At 42.2% G+C, this 16,668-nt stretch overlaps 2 protein-coding genes across 2 annotated transcripts in view; one reads left to right on the top strand and one right to left on the bottom strand.

Moving 5' to 3' along the window:
* The window catches only part of LOC124290263 (monocarboxylate transporter 12-B-like), a 38,088-nt gene extending 24,142 nt beyond the window's left edge, over nucleotides 1–13,946 (top strand). The window contains exon 4 of the transcript XR_006901877.1: nucleotides 13,935–13,946. The gene's annotated coding sequence lies outside the window, so the exon portion shown is untranslated. The remainder of the gene's footprint in view (nucleotides 1–13,934) is intronic.
* On the bottom strand, nucleotides 5,056–14,139 carry LOC124290213 (monocarboxylate transporter 12-like). Its single transcript, XM_046726925.1, has 2 exons — nucleotides 12,483–14,139; nucleotides 5,056–5,403 (listed from the first exon to the last, which is right to left on the bottom strand). The coding sequence occupies exons 1-2, from the start codon at nucleotides 14,137–14,139 to the stop codon at nucleotides 5,234–5,236; spliced, it is 1,827 nt and encodes a 608-aa protein (XP_046582881.1). The 3' UTR covers nucleotides 5,056–5,233.
* Between the last annotated feature and the right edge of the window lie 2,529 nt (nucleotides 14,140–16,668).

Here is a 16,668-nt window from a genome sequence, read left to right as displayed (position 1 = left end):
TTGTCTTTTTAAATTAACTTGTTGGCTAAATACACGTTTGTTTAGACATAGACACAGGTATTCTGATATCAGTTCCCCCCAGTGAGTTAATTCCAAACAGTCCTCCCAGACCAACAAGGTTTTCAGCAGCACTCAAGGAAGAGAGTTGTCTGAAACAGTTATTCAGTTACTTGTTGTTTGAATTATCTTTCTGTGTTTGTAACCTGGGCCGTCTTATATTCAGTCTGGTTAAACCATGTGCATGTGTTGGAGAATTGTGTATTCCATGAAATGGGTATTTTTCCTTATGTAGGATATCACATGAATTTGTGTTTGCTGGGGTTGTCTAACTGTAGACCCAAAATGATTAGCGGAAAAACATCAGAGCATTAGCTTGTTATGTAGATCAGAAATCACGGAGGTATTACTATTGATGTGCATGTACATTTGCCCTTATAGTTTGCTTCAACTCGTTCAGAATACTATAGAAAATGTCTAAACTATGTTGTGAACTGTTCTAACTGGTGTGATGATAATCAAATGAAGAATATCAGTAAAACATAGAGCTGTTTGAATCTTTGAGTAAGTGTGATTTCTTGAGTGATTAGAGCTGCATTTCAACTACAAATGCAAATCTTCTTTAAAACGTCAATGGCTCTGTGTAGATGCTTGAGCTCGATAGTTGACTAACTTTTGTATTCAACATGTCCCTCAATGTCAGTTTTCACAGCTGTAGGAAGTGGGTCAATATTGTTGTGAAATGAGACTCTTAGAGAAAAGTCTAGCATTGAAAGTACAACGGGAACCCTTTCATAGCTTTGTAAAAAATAATCTTATATAAGACAGATTTTACACTGGTGTTGTGTTAACTGATAAACTGGAAGTTAAGCTACTCAAGCTGTACACCGGGGTCAAGTTTTGGTCAATTGGCTTTGGAAAAAGGCGCTCTTGGGTTGAACAAAAATACATTTTGACATAATAACTTCATTGATAATAATAGACCAGCAGTTGAGCATATCTCCAATCAAATTATGTTCTTATCTTTGGTGTCTCTTTTATTTCTATTCCTAGGCTCTCTGTGAAGCATTGAAATACAGTGATTTTCGTGTTTTCCATGTGTTTTTGTGGATCGGTAAGTGAGACATCTGGTGGAACATGTTAGTGATGTGACACGCTGTGTGGACTGTTAGAGGTTGATAGTGGATAGATCTGTGTGATGAAGTTGGCTGTAGATCTGACTGATGGTTGTATTGTTGATAGATGACATCAGGATGTCGGCTACATGGATAAGAAATGTCTCAGGAAATTGTCACGGTATCTTGCCTTCAGAGCTGAAGCTGTGTTATGATGTGAATGTATTACAGAATAGGTCATTCCAATGTACAAGTTTGTCTGCCTTTGCTTTCACTGCTGGTTAAGTGCCATGTCTGGTCAGTTTGAACATACAGTGCCACTGAACAATACATCATGAACTGTTCTGTAATAACTCTCTACTGGGAAATGGAAATCTTACAGTGGCATAACAAGTCTGTATCACACTGTCTGGTTATCTTAAATTTGGTTGGCATTTTGTACTGAGCCATAAAAATACAAACTAGAGGCAGAGAAAGTATTATGAGCATAATATGATGTATTGCAGTATTTTAGGGTATGATCAGATAGCTAAGTATTTTGTGACCTTGCTGAAACTGTGAAGTGTTCAATAATGCTACTTTACTGCCTTAACCATATATGCCTGCAGCTTGGTCATCTCTTGCCACACTCAGTGCTTGAACAGCACTAGCCACGTCTCCTTTGCTTGCTCACCTGCTGCTGTGATACCAGAGATCCCCTCTATGAAATGCTCTATTGCCTGCACCTCAATAAGCCTCTGCATGTTATATAACTAGCACAGGCCTCTTGAGTTTTGTCTGAATTTGCCTGCAAAATAACTTGCATGTACTGCTATCTCATTAGCTTGGCTAAATTGTTGAAATATACCTTTGATAATGTTTTGTTGGAGTGGACATGGCTGTTGCTCAAGCAGTCATTGTCTTTAGTGCATCAGCAGATGTAGGTTGTCCAGTTGCTTAGCTGGAAACTGAATGTACGGTGACAGTCCGAGTGAGACACCCAGAGTGCTTTTGTCTCAAGCGGAGCTGTGATATGGCCCAGAAGGCGATGTGATTATAAGATGTATTCATGTTAGAGTGCTGGTCAAGCGTCACATCACAGATCTGACGACTCATGTTATGTGATGTCCGCGTAGCGAGATAAGTATGACTTACGAAGCCAGATGTGTATTTTTTCTATCACTGCATAGTTGTGTGTTAAGCAATCCTGATGTACCCATAAAACTGTCATGCTGTACCTCCCTGTTCCTAGAAGGTCCCGTACCTGGTCTGCCTGGAATATATTGTACATCCCCTCTAATGCCAACGCCATCAGTGAATGATACAGATGAATAGCCCTGGTTATCATAGTTAGCCATAGAGAAAATGTAGAGTTTACCAGTGACAACTCATTGAAGTGGAGTGTTCTATGAAAATATGGTTGAAATGAAGGTACCTTTACAAACATACATACACACCTTCTGTTTCTGGTTATGAGACTATTTTAAGATATTGAAGTAACAATAGTCGTAAAGGTATGTCCATTTTGTGTGTCATTGAATGGAATTGTCATAAAAATTAGAAGCAGTAAAGCTTTTTCTACCTCACCAACTTCAGCACAGTTGATAACAGGGCTTTGTTCCACACATTGATCTGAGCAATAAATGACTGTCTGGAAGAGAGGAATGCTAGGATCGTCATATAGAAGTTTAAGAGGGGCAGGCCAAAGACAGGCAGGGCATAAGTTACAGGCATAGGTACAATGGACACAGGGCATAGGAACACAGGGAGCTGACAGTGTGAGAAGCAGAACGATTTTGTTATGCATCAAAGTTGTTGAACATGTTTATTATATTTGTTTTAGTGTTGTTATTTTATTATTTTGTACCCGAGGGGGCATAATGTACTTGTGGATGACAATAGCGTGTCTTGTTATTCAGCAGTATGACTTGTATGACATTTTATTTAACCAGGTTGTTTATGAGAATATATAAACAATTTGCTGTGTTATCTCTATTTCTAACTTTTCACTTCAACTTTTGAAATCCAATTGCTTATCCCTGTACAATACTTACTACACGTTTTATTGTCTCATGAGAATAAACTTTGAAGGCAGCCTGCTTTATTTTGTTTTTTACCACTAGCAGTGGTGTTGCAGTGTCTAGAATGTTCATTCATCATTATCCTTTTTTATTCATTGTCTGATGTCTTGGTGTAGTTCCTTAACCCTTATGAATTGTGTGCCTGCACGCATGCTTGAGGGTGAGTGTGACAGTAGTGAGGGAAGATTTGTACAATACATTGACCTTGGACTCAGGAATACGCACTCACTACTGACCAAAAACATCAGAGCACTGATAAAATGAGAGGGGAGAAGTTATGATGATAACTGATTAGAATTCATTTCGAGCCTGTAGGACAACATTGTGTTGGGCAATACATGAACCACAACTTCGTGGCATACTGTTGATAAAATTGCGTTTGAATGCCCTCAATATTTCCCGCCATTCTGCCCGAAAACCTACCTCAGCGTGATCCACGTTGGCGGTGCGGGGTCTCTTGCATACACTGTCCGCGTATGGAGGTCTCACAGATGTCAGGACGGAACAGTCCAATGTCAGCATGCCTTCTCATCGGAGATGATCGTTGACGACATTGGCACGATAGGATATGGCATTGTCATCTTGCAGTGCGAACTCTCTGATACTTCCAGCGAATGGAACAACGACAGGACTTATATTTTCGTCAGCATATCGCTGGCCAGTTAAATGTCCATTCGCAATAACCAGTTTAGTTCACCTTTCATGTGTGATGCAACCCCACACAATAACACAACCACATCCATCCATATCGGGGTCAAGAATTGCAGTCCTAGCATACCACCCAGAGTTAGAGTTTTCAGTCATCTTTGTTCTAAATGGCATTGTGTATTCAAAGCCTTAGTTCATCTGTAAATACAATATAACGCCATCAGTTGACAGTCCATCCCTATTTTTTTTACCCAGCCCATCCAAATCTTTGCCGAATATGGTGGTCTGTGTGAGCAGCACCCTCCACAAGACTCTATGTTCACAGGAGGGCTGCCTAGGAAAGGGATGTAACGGTAGATGTTGTGCAATTAATGAGACGATTTTGTCTCTGTGTCGTTTTTTTTTTCAGTCCTGCTGCGATTAAGTTTCGTTCAACCTCTCATTTCGCCATTTGCAGTGAAGTACACTGAATTAATCCATGCGTAACTATACATGCAGTAAGACATCAGTTCTTCCAACTGTCAGACTTTGGCATATTTTAGCAGCGTTTGATGCCAGTCACATTTTGTTATTCGACCTAGGGCATAGGTCATGCACTTAGAGCTCTTTTAAAGATAGATGACTTCCACAATCCTCTAAAACTACTAGTTGAAATTCTATTTATCCTACCAATGATCTTCCTTCAATATATCGTGAATATGTTTGAAAATATCTCCTTGAAACCACCATACTGAAATTAACCTCTGTTGTATCTTTCTGGATTCTTCATTATGGTTTCCCAGGACACCAAGCTCGACTTTGGGATTTACTGATCGAAAGTTGTTACTTATTAACTGAATATGACAATGGTTGGGTCTCTTTTGGTATAACATATGTTCTATTTGGGATTACCCTTTCTTTGTAAACTACAAATTCTAGTACTTTTGGGGTTGAGTCCTACCTGGAGTTCGAACCCACACCCTCAGAGTCAGGCACCCAATCGCCAGCACACAAAGTCAGCCCCCTAACACGCTCAGTCACCGCGACTTCCTGCTGACTTTGTGTGCCCCTCTGATAAGTGTAAATATAACATATGTTACATTTGACCACTTTCTAAATGTAATTGTGTAATCATAGCTCTTTTGGTATGTTTTGGTTTGTACAGAATGGCTACAAAAACTGACAGTCTTGTTTATAGCATGCGCAAACGTGATAATCATATAATCTGCTAGCTAAATGTATACAAAATATCAACCGTGCTTCACCGTTTTATTTATGAGACCATAACCCCCTAAATGGTGTGTGTAAAACCGACTATCTACAAGTGCAACGTGCTGAAATCATTGGATAAGGAAGGTTGCATGCGATGACAGGTATCTGACGACGCCTGGATCGTGGTGTAAGTACGTATCCCTCGGTGCTGACTGTCCAACATCATTTCAAGAAGACTTCTGGAGCGTCAGCAGCAACTCGTGGAGAGAGATGAGTGCAACGTCCGACCTTCACCTTGGAGAGTAGACGGTAGAGCACACCACACGCAATCATACTTCCTCCAGCGGCATAGAAGGTGTTGTCATAATTCCCCGATCCGTCATACAGCAGTCCTGTCAAACACGCACACACATGTGTTAACACTTGGAAATACATTACTGGATAGTAATGAGCAAATCTGGCTTTACGCCACTTATTGGCTGTATCAGATAGTACGTATCTGCTCTTGTTTTGCACTAAGCGTAAACTTTAAAGGGAGTATAACTTCCACGCTCAAATATAACAAAGGCCGATTGTCACGTTTGAATAGCTCAGATAAGGTTGTTCAATCAGTCATGGTTATCATTCACTAACTTTTTAATCTGAATAATGTTTTTTTTTTCATATACTGCGTAATCTGTGTACCGTATACTGCTTTCTAACGTCAAATTAAGCCCGTGCCTCGACGTTGCCCAAATACTTTGTCACAGGTTGTCTTGCCATAGTGCATGAATGAAAGAAAGGTATTGTTTCATACTCCATATGCTTGTCTCTATAAGGATCAAAACCCTATCCACACCCACAAGAAATCACTGCCAAGACCAGAGTCAATCGAACGATACTGACTATATCATGAGAATGGTTAATGAATCGCCCTACAATAGCAGGGGCGGATCCCGGATTTTGGAGAAGGGGGATGACCATAGATTATGAAGGGGGGCGCTCCCTTTCTGGATCCGCCGAATAGTATTATACCAAGTGTTTACAAACAGGTAATCGTCACCTGCCCCACCGGTAGCGCCTGTCACAAATACGTGCATGTAAATAATTGTGACAAAACTCTTTTCCTCTCCCATAAGAAATCTGCCAAATGCAGAGTCGTTCAAAGTTTAAAGTCTGCTCCATATATCTACCATAAAACGTTTTGAAAGCTTTAGTGTTGCAACCTTGAACAACCTCTGAGCAAGAATGGTTTGCTGCTTTTTCAAATCTGAGAGAAAAAGAGCATGCTTGGTTGTACGTCAAGAGTTGTGAATACCAACAGCTGCAGCTACTGGAATGATGTGTCGGAAAGGGAAAGTTTGCTACTGGAAGGTTGAAATCATCCCTCTTGCCCGTCCTAGTGGAGAGTTTGTGAATCTTCATGCACAGATTTAATGTAGTAAAAAAGAAACGCATAGCACACATTGTTGTCAATGTTTTATGTGAAAATATGAGCATCACATGACATGCACATGGGACAGAGTTACTGCAATCATTACAGCAGTCAGTGTAGACAAGATAAACAGTAAATCGCACTGTAAATGAAGGTCAAGGTCAGACGAAATCAGTAACTATAATGACCACCATTAGAGTCAGTCACAGCCTGACACCGTCTACCCATGGACAGAATCAGATTCTGGATGACAGGCCTGGGTGGCGTCTCGCAACGCCAAAAACAAATCAGGAAGAGTCTGTGGCTGTGGATGACGTCGACGACACGTCTATCCAGTTCGTCCCACAAGTGTTCAGTCGGGTTCAGATCACCTGAATGTTGTTCTGTGCCAGGAACACCGTAGTCAACCTTGCTGTGTGGTCGGGCATTATCGTGTTGAAAAATGACGTTTTGTCTGTTCATGAACGGAATGACGTGTGACCTGATGACCTCATCACAATAATGTCGAGCTGTGAGATTCCCCTGAATTTGAACAAGATCTGTCCTACCACTGTATGAAATTTCCGCCCACACCATAACACTATTCCCGCCAAATCTGTCGACTAACTGAACACAGTTTGCCGAAAAACGTTCATGAAGTCGTCTTCACACGCGTGATCTCCCGTCTAGACGTATCAGTATAAACCGTGACTCTTCACTGAAAATGACAGTTCTCCATCTCTGTATATGCCATGGCTGATGGTGGACACACCATTGTCGTCGTAGAAGATGATGTTGTCGAGTGAGGATGACTCCTCGTGCTGGTCTTCTGGGACGAATACCGGCGTCACGTAGACGATTCCTAACTGTCTGGTCTGAGATTCTCCGGAGCCCAGGCAATGAGTTTGTGGTAAAGGATGCCGTAAGGAATCAGTCTTGTAAGTGCCGTAAACGGATGAATCTATCTTAGGTGGGCGTGGTAACGCGCGGTCTATCCCGTGTGGTCCCATGCTGTTGAAAACGATACCACAGTCTTCCTATTGTGTTCTGGGATACGTGTAGGCGCCTTGCCACCGCAGAGTGTGATTCACCAGCCTCCAAATGTCCAAACGCATTATTTCGTGGAGCCCCAGTAAGTCTAGGCATGACTTTACACGGCAACTACACTTTTAAAAAACTGTCACTAACATGGTCAGAGCCGGGGGGGTTTATTGCCTATCGTACACGAAGTGCACGTGTCCGACAAAAACGTTAATTTATGTTAACCCGTGTCTTATGTGACATTTATTCCTAAAAATCGGTTTGGGTTGCGTTTCATCGATCGTTTTCTGCACCAAGAGATTCAAACTCGGCAAGGGGTCAAGGAGGTTTTGGTTAACAAAATATTGAAGTAATTAATGTTTGTGATTCATCCTAAAGAGACTAGACCTGAAAATCTGTGTTATGCGTTTCTTTTTTTGAGTAGTATATGGAGCACACAGTCTCACTGGTTTCCTTCATTTCAAGTTCTTGTTTTGATTTTGCCAAACCGAGTGGAACTTCTTATTAAAGTGCACAAAGGAACAGATTGTCAAGGAGAAGAGTACAGTTGGACCCCGACGGGATGAGTGTTAGTATTTTATTATCTTTATGCGTCACTATTTTTTACCTTGGGGTACAGTCCGTTTGATTTCATCTGAGACCGATGGATTGCTCACTAACACAAAATCTAATAATAGCAACAAACTCAAATTTTGCACAGTCACATGAAATCGACAGACCAACTCTGATGATTTGTCTAATAATTTTGGACACCCGAATAAAAAAGTTGTTTAACAAACGATTATTATTTTGTTGTCACTTTTCGCTATTTTTTTACGAGGGGACCACTTGAGGGTAGAACAGCCAGGTAATCAACAAGCGTGTGCAGTGAAATTTCAATTTCACACGTGCAACTCGCACACCACACGTGCAACTCACACACCTGGCTGTTCTACCAGCGAGTGGCCCCACCTCGTAAGAAATAGCGAAACCGGTATCTTCCAGTTTTCGATTGAGACCGAGAGTAATACATCCATTCTTTCACTCGTTTCGTTAAATCAATCTGATAATCTGAGTGTGAAACCTGTTTTATTGTTTCTGAATCCTTTCGAGCACCCCTTTAGAAAAACACAACACTCCTCACGACTGCCGTCTTAGAAATTACAATCGTCGAATCGATCTTCAGCAAAGTCGTCCTTTTTAATAATGATGTTATTCTGACCTTACGTCATATTCAGCCTCTTATGGCGTCAACAATATATTAGACTGGTACGCGTACAGTGATGGTACAAATGTACATATGATTTGTATCAACTTTAAGTACTATTTGTGGGAAATATTTTACTTTGGTTTGATAATTTTTGCCAAATTTGTATGATTCTATAGGGATTTAGAAAATGATTATTCCATTGACGACGTGTTATGAATTTCGTGCAAGCGTATGTCATGATGTGCACCTGAACATGGTCGGGGTAAAACTCACTTTACTGTGAAACGTGTCAGTATGTTGCTGTACAGATCAGTGATAAAAATACAGACTTACAGTTGTTTGTTCTGATATTGTTGTAAGCTCAAACATTTTTGACACGCATCGTCCACGCAACATCCTGGAGGCAGTACTACCGTGACAACACCCTGGAAGCAGTACTACCGTGACAACATCCTGGAGGCAGTACTACCGTGACAACACCCTGGAGGCAGTACTACCGTGACAACATCCTGGAGGCAGTACTACCGTGACAACATCCTGGAGGCAGTACTACCGTGACAACACCCTGGAGGCAGTACTACCGTGACAACATCCCGGAGGCAGTACTACCGTGACTACCATGACAACATCCCTGGAGGCAGTACTACCGTGACAACACCCTGGAGGCAGTACTACGGTGACAATACCCTGGAGGCAGTACTACCGTGACAACACCCTGGAGGCAGTACTACCGTGACAACACCCTGGAGGCAGTACAACCATGACTACACCCTGGAGGCAGTACTACCGTGACAACACCCTGGAGGCAGTACTACCGTGACAACACCCTGGAGGCAGTACTACCGTGACAACATCATGAAGGCAGTACTACCGTGACAACATCCTGAAGGCAGTACTACCGTGACAACACCCTGGAGGCAGTACTACCGTGACAACATCCTGGAGGCAGTACTACCGTGACAACACCCTGGAGGCAGTACTACCGTGACAACATCCTGGAGGCAGTACTACCGTGACAACATCCTGAAGGCAGTACTACCGTGACAACACCCTGGAGGCAGTTCTACGGTGACAACACCCTGGAGGCAGTACTACCGTGACAACACCCTGGAGGCAGTACTACCGTGACAACATCCTGGAGCCAGTACTACCTTGACAACATCTTTGAGGCAGTACTACCGTGACAACACCCTGGAGGCAGTACTACCGTGACAACATCCTGGAGGCAGTACTGCCGTGACAACACCCTGGAGGCAGTACTACCGTGACAACATCCTGGAGGCAGTGATGCCGTGACAACACCCTGGAGGCAGTACTACCGTGACAACACCTTGGAGGCACGCGTGGTGCCATTTGCCGACGTGGACATTGTGGTTTGTGTTTCAGGATGAAAACGCAAGAGTAAGCAATGTTCGTATTGGTACTGAGTACTTCCAACAGATGAACATGACCACCTTGCCATGGCCAGCACTCAGTCCAGACTTGTCACCCATCGAACATGTCAGGCTATCCTTGGACGGCGCATACGTCACCGTCAACAACCACATGTGTCTGTCGACCCAAATTACGGCTTAACACAACAAATGGCCATGTCATTTGTCGTTTATACTCAGTCAATTTACTACTTTATGTAAAGATGTATATATTTTTGTTATTTCTCGATACGGGTCATTGATAACGGGACGAAGATTCTTCCATACAAAGAATGAAGTACAGTACAACCAGAAATTATTGAGAATTTAAAGATTGTAAATTTCTTTTTCTTTCACTCATTACTCACGTATTAAATGTGAATATTAGCAGAACATAACTCCAGATTCAAAGATAGGTGAACAGTAAGTATTTTGTCAAGTCACCATGGGCAGCAATGCAGGTTTCAATGCGGCGGGGCATACTACTGATCAAAGAAGTTAGAAAGTTGTGGTCCATGCTGTCCCAATATCGGACCACCTCTTCTTTCATTTCAGCAATATTTGTCAGATTTTTCTTATTGACACCTTCCTTCATAAGTCCCCAAACATTTTCTATTGGATTTAGGTCAGGGCTATAGCTTGGCCAATCTAATAATGTCATATTTTGGTTCCGAAACCAGGCCTGTGAATGCTTTGAACGATGTTTTGGGTCGTTGTCCTGCTGGAAAATCCAGAAATGTCCATAGAACAAGTGAGCAGATGGAAGTAAATGTCCCTCGAGAATATCTGTGTACCGCTCACTGTTCATATTCCCTTCAAATACACAGAGGGGCGTTGCCCCTAACACAGATATGCCACCCCACACGTTAAATTTCGGACTGTACTTTGGGCGCTGATACAAAGGTTTTTCAGTTTGTCTGGTCCAGAATTTCAGTGTATAAGAAAACAGCCACACAGAACTTTCATCTGAGAAAATCACATTGTCCCAGATAAAATTTCTATGTTGTAAGCACCAGTTCAACCTTCGCTCCTTATGTTCAGGTTTCATGATCGGTGATGGAATTCCTCGACTTTTCTGCCAACCCATTGCATGCAGCTCAGTTCTAAGTGTCTCCTTACAGACAGCCACAGTTCCTCTATCAATCATATCCAGCCATAAGTTTTCTAAACTCCTTCGTTTGCTTTTAGAAACAAGAATACCAAGCCGCCTCCTGTCACCGACAGTAAATTTTCTGGGCCTACCTGCGCCTCTCTCTTGATCAGTGCCATATCAATTTGCAATATTTTTCAAAACACGATAAACAGTGGACAAAGGGATGCCTGTTCTACTTGAAATCACTTTAGCTGGTCTGATGTCCTTGTTATAATACTCTAAAATCAACTTCCTGTTTTCTAAATCATCCATATTGAGGATCACTGAAAATGTCGTCTGCTAGCAAGTAAACAAAGGAGGATGACTCTTCACAAACTAATGAAAAAGGATTAACGGAGTTGTCTCTCTTGAATGAAACCAAGCACTTGATAGCTGGTCACGGTTGTTTATACTAGAAATCCAATTAAACATATTCCTAAAATTCTCAATCATTTCTGGTCATACTATAACTGTTATCCACACAAAAAAGGTTGTTATCTGAAAAACTGTCACGTTGTTTTCATCTTCTGTCTCGTTTCGATTGTACGTGACTGAAATGGATAGTTGTTCCGATGAATATATCATTGCTGATAAGCTTGCGATCTTATCCAAAAATAGAAATCCGACAATATATAGCCTAAACCACGCACCTCCTGACAAGTGTAAATTGGCGCAGCTACCACGACCGAAAGCTGTGAATACACAATGTCTTTCAGAAAGTGGTCACACGTAACAAACGGTATACTTGGATTACACTTTCTAAGTACAGTAACAACTGTAATACTATATACGCTGGCGACTTGGTGCTTCTCTGTGTGTATGGGTTCGAATCGAGGATGCAACTGAACCTAAACAATGACTGGAGTATGTTCTCTATTAAGATAGTGCAATGCTAAATACAACACTTCTTAGACCCGATACAAGTTGCCAAGTAACAAGTACACCCCTCTTTCCTCAATTACTATTCACTCTCTTGCAACCAAGTTGGTTGGTTGTTTAACGCCGCAAATGCAATATTCCAACTATACGGCGGCGGTCTGTAAATGATCGAGTCTGAACCAGACAATTCAGTGATCAACATCATCAGCATCGGTCTACGCAATTGGGACACGATGGCATTTGTCAATCAAGTCAGCGAGCTTGACCACCCGATCCCGCTAGTCGCCTCTTACAACAAGCATGGGTTTCTGAAGACCAATTCGAACCCGGACCTTCACGGGTTTCTTGCAACCAAGAAAACTATTTTTAGTGGCACATATCTGAAGCAGGTTCAACCCTGATACTCTTGATAACCATCCACCTACCTGCAATAGGCGGGCCAAGTAGTTCCCCGAAGCCCTTTAGAGTCATAATGTAGCCAAACCCGGAGCTGAGCTGTTTCGAGTCAAGGATATCCGTCAGCATCACCAGACTCATGGAGTCTACAGGCGCAGAGAACAAGCCAAACACTGCTGCCAAAACTGCAAGTGGTGCGAACGTAGAGAATCGAGGCATAAGTGCCAGGGCAGTGCCAGATAGAGCTGAGGTGACACCAAACATGGTGATCTTATCAATTTTCCTGTTGTCCACAACGGCCCCGGCTGTGAGGCAGCCAACTAGCTGTGATGCACCTATGATGGACAGCAGTAAGGACGCGTTCTCCTTATCCACACCGTGTTCTATGGCCTTGTCAGACAGGTACACATATGGGACACCGACCCACAGGTTGAAGAAAAACACAGCAAAAGTGTATAGTATATACTCGGAATTGGTAAAAATATGTAGGCTGAACTTCGAAGAGCAGGCTTTCGTGATTTCTTTCAAACAATCTCCTTGGGTAAAATCAAAGTTTTTCTCTTTGTCGGTGGTGACAACACTGCCATTGTAGTAACTTTGAAGAATATACGGTGAAATATTTTCCCTTGGATATGTGCTTTCGCCGACAAATTGTTCAAACTTTTCTTTTTTCAGTCGGTTTTTCTCGGTTTTCGGAGGCGATATTGACTGATAGAGGGCACCACATACACACACATTAAGCACGATGGCAGACAGAATCATGAGCGTTCCTCTCCATCCATAGGTCACTAACAGTGTCTCAAACACCATGGGCATGAACACCGTCCCCATTCCGCCACCACACTCCGAGATCCCAGAAGCTAGACCCAGTTTACTCCTGAAATTCTGACCAAGTATAACGGAGGCTGACAGGTAAGGCAAGGAAGCTCCTATCCCGGCAATACAACCAAACGTCAGGTACATCAGACCCAACGACTGTACAAACACGCTAGCCAATATTCCAAGTGCTGTGACGACCCCACCTACCATGGCCGCGGTCCGACATCCAAGTTTGACAGTGACGAGACTTGCCATAGCCCCGCCGATAAGAGGAAGAGAGACGAACAGTGAACCGACTAATGCTACACTGCTTTTTGACCCGCCGAAATGTTTCCAAATGTCGGTGTAAAGTACACCGAAGGCATTGAAAGACCCCTCGAGGATGGCATTGGAGAAGAAAGACCCGACTACAACTAGATACTTCCTGTAAGGTCCGCATGTCCGGGGTTTCGGGGTCGAGTCACCTCCATCACACTCTCCTGTAGCTGGTTGTTCTATCTCCTCTACTGGAAGTGTAGCTGGGGAAGAGCGACCGTCTCCACTAGGGATACATGATTCCACATCAGTGATGTCAGTTCTTTCTGATGTAAACTTGATACTACCCTTACCTGCCTGATGAGATGGCTCAATTCTCTCTCCGTGAAGCGATGCCACCAATGCAGGTGGGTCAATGTGCGTTGTGGGCAAAGTGACACTGCTTCCATCTTGTTTTTCATCAGATGAAAACGCATGTTCGGTACAGAAAGCTGGTAATTTTTCCACACCCTTTCCTTTGTTTAGTGGACACAGAGTCAGTGCTTCATCGGGGGGCTCGTTGTTCTCCACTCGAATCTGACCAGTGGCGTCCTCCGTCTGTGCCGGTTCCATGACGTTCAAATGCTTGACGTGGTGCACGACAGTCGGACAGTGGTCTCATAAAGCCGTCCATGCCCATATACGCCTCAAACACCACGCTCAACTGACGGACGTGACTGGCATGAGGCATTGTATGCAAAACGTTAGCAATGGAAATTGACACTGGTCTTCTGATATTCACGTTCATACTCCACGAAACACGCACCTGAATCAGCAATGTTGTATATATGGCCATCGCAGCAGTATCTGCTCAACGCTGGTCATGTATGTGTATGTTTGGTTCGGACATTTGACACTTATGTAACACTTGTGTTTGTGATTGCAATCATGTTGAAAACATAATTTTGAATCAAAGTGAATCAAAGAAACCGAAATTTACAGTTAATATTCACCTTATCTCTATCTCCTTTTACGTACGCTTCTTCTCAGACTCTTCACGTGCACATACGTGAACATTTCCAATGTCCCTATATAGCGAGGAGCAACGCTTTTCTTCCCTTGTCTGGACATCAACTATCTTTTACAAATATAATTTTACAATAAATCCTTTCAACACCATCATCACAATAATGAACACATTTTACAATCAGAACACGAAAACAAAAGTACAGTGTATATTGAATAACATCAAATGATGACCAGATAATATTGTATAACAACTACAAGTAATCCAAAGGGTCTTCATTAGACGTGCTTTCATTATTTACCAAGAGGTAATTTCGGGCCAAGTGCCTGTGTAGTAGGCTATCGTGGTCCCATATACTCACTCAGTGATATTTAGTGTCCTTTAATTCTGTTGGCAGTTATCGGATTTATAAGGGTATTTGTCATACCCAAGTGGCGATAGTTAATCGTGGTTATCTGTGTGTTTCTGTAGAGCTGGCTTTTAGATGACTCGTTATATGTATGGCGGCTGTTGTTCTGTTTGAGTGATTAGACTAATTACCCGAATTCATTCATCAAGTGGGGGTGTATTTTGAGGTGTCGTTGTCGTCAGTTTTGTTCAACTTGATCGATTATCTAATGTGTTGTGTTAAAGGGACACTGATCCAGAGCAATTCCCCGAGACTGGTTGTTGCGTTTGTTATTGTTTTTCCCCGCGAGTACCCGGATGATATCCCAGAATTCTTGGCTGGGTTGCGATCTCTGCTGCGCCACCCGCAAGCGCAATTGGTAGTATAAATATAATATGTATATCTTTATATTGATCAACAAAGATGACGTCTTTTTCACTATTATGATAACAAATGAACACAATTTGAAGCTGAACTTCATCTGCCATTGATACAAAATGTTAGGACTGAAAAACATCGAAGTCAATGTACGTCTTTATAGTTTTGTCTTATACTCCTAATAAATGTATTGATGTATTTATACATTTGGAACTTTATAAAGAACACACGATCTGTTTTAGTGAATTTATAACAAGACAAATATCTAGACATTTTATAGATTGCCAACGTGATTCATATTCACACAGTCTAGTGAGACGTCGACCTGGTGAATGGTGCCTGTCTCATCTAAGAACTTTTACGGCGAAAGAAAATGAAGTGGAATGATTCTGCCGAATGCTACAACAGATGAATAAAAACAAAATACAAATATGAAAATTAATACCGACTAAAGTTATAACTATACTATAAGGCTATTACCTTATTCGAGGAATGTATTCATCAATATCCACATACAGGAACGATATGCCATTCATCTGCAGATGACAAAGAAACATGTCATGTGTCACTTAACAGTCTAACTGCCGAAATGTATATACCGTTATAGCTACTGATACACTCTAGTCGGTTTAGAAGAATTTATTGCGTTAGTTTAAGAGCAATTATTTCATGTAATTTCAATGGTAAAAAGGTGAAAATTCACACGTCTATAAACAAACAGTTCGCCAACACAACAGCAGGCTTTATTGTTGTGTTTCTGTCCACAAGATGGCGTCAGAGTCAGCACTTTGTATGGCCACCATTGGCAGCAATTACTTCTCGGCAGCAACTCGGTACAGACTGGATAAGTCGACGAAGTCGTTCTTGCGGAATTCTTCTCCACTCTTCTTGTAATTCGATGGCCAGTTGTCTGACGCCTGTTTAGACGTTTACGTACACATTGATCGAGTTTCATCCCATAGGTATCCCTCGGTCGGTCCATAATCGGAAGCATGTGGCGTGCAAAGACTTCGTTGATGTACCGATTTTCTGTCAAATTCCCCCCGAACCATCACTAAATCCGATCTTTGTGTGCTGGTTATCTCACCCCACACCATGACACTTTCTCCATCGAATCTGTCGACCTGTTGAATGCATTTCTCCAAAGGTAAACACTCCGTAAACTGCTTCACCTTGTGGGACTATTCTTCATCTCCAATTAACATTTTAAGTAAATAACTGTTTCCTACTGCCCAGCTGCAAATCTCCAAGTAGGAGGAGCTACAGACACTCACTCACTCATCCTTTGGCCAAACCGAAACATGAGTCTCATGAACCAATTCAGAAAATGACCTACTTTTCAGCCGATCCGAAATTTCTTATGTGAAAG

The sequence above is a fragment of the Haliotis rubra genome, unplaced genomic scaffold (assembly GCF_003918875.1).
Source record: "Haliotis rubra isolate DU_JTF1 unplaced genomic scaffold, ASM391887v1 Scf46, whole genome shotgun sequence".
Lineage (NCBI taxonomy): Eukaryota > Metazoa > Mollusca > Gastropoda > Lepetellida > Haliotidae > Haliotis > Haliotis rubra.
The sequence above is the reverse complement of the archived record's forward strand: the minus strand, read 5'-3'. Positions and strand labels throughout refer to the sequence as shown.

Coding starts and splice junctions, on each gene's coding strand:
- LOC124290213 (XM_046726925.1), bottom strand. CDS start 14,139: ATGGAACCGGCACAGACGGAGGACGCCACTGGTCAGATTCGAGTGGAG. Junction 5,404..12,482: donor ACTTGGCCCGCCTATTGCAG/GTAGGTGGATGG, acceptor CGTGTTTGACAG/GACTGCTGTATGACGGATCG.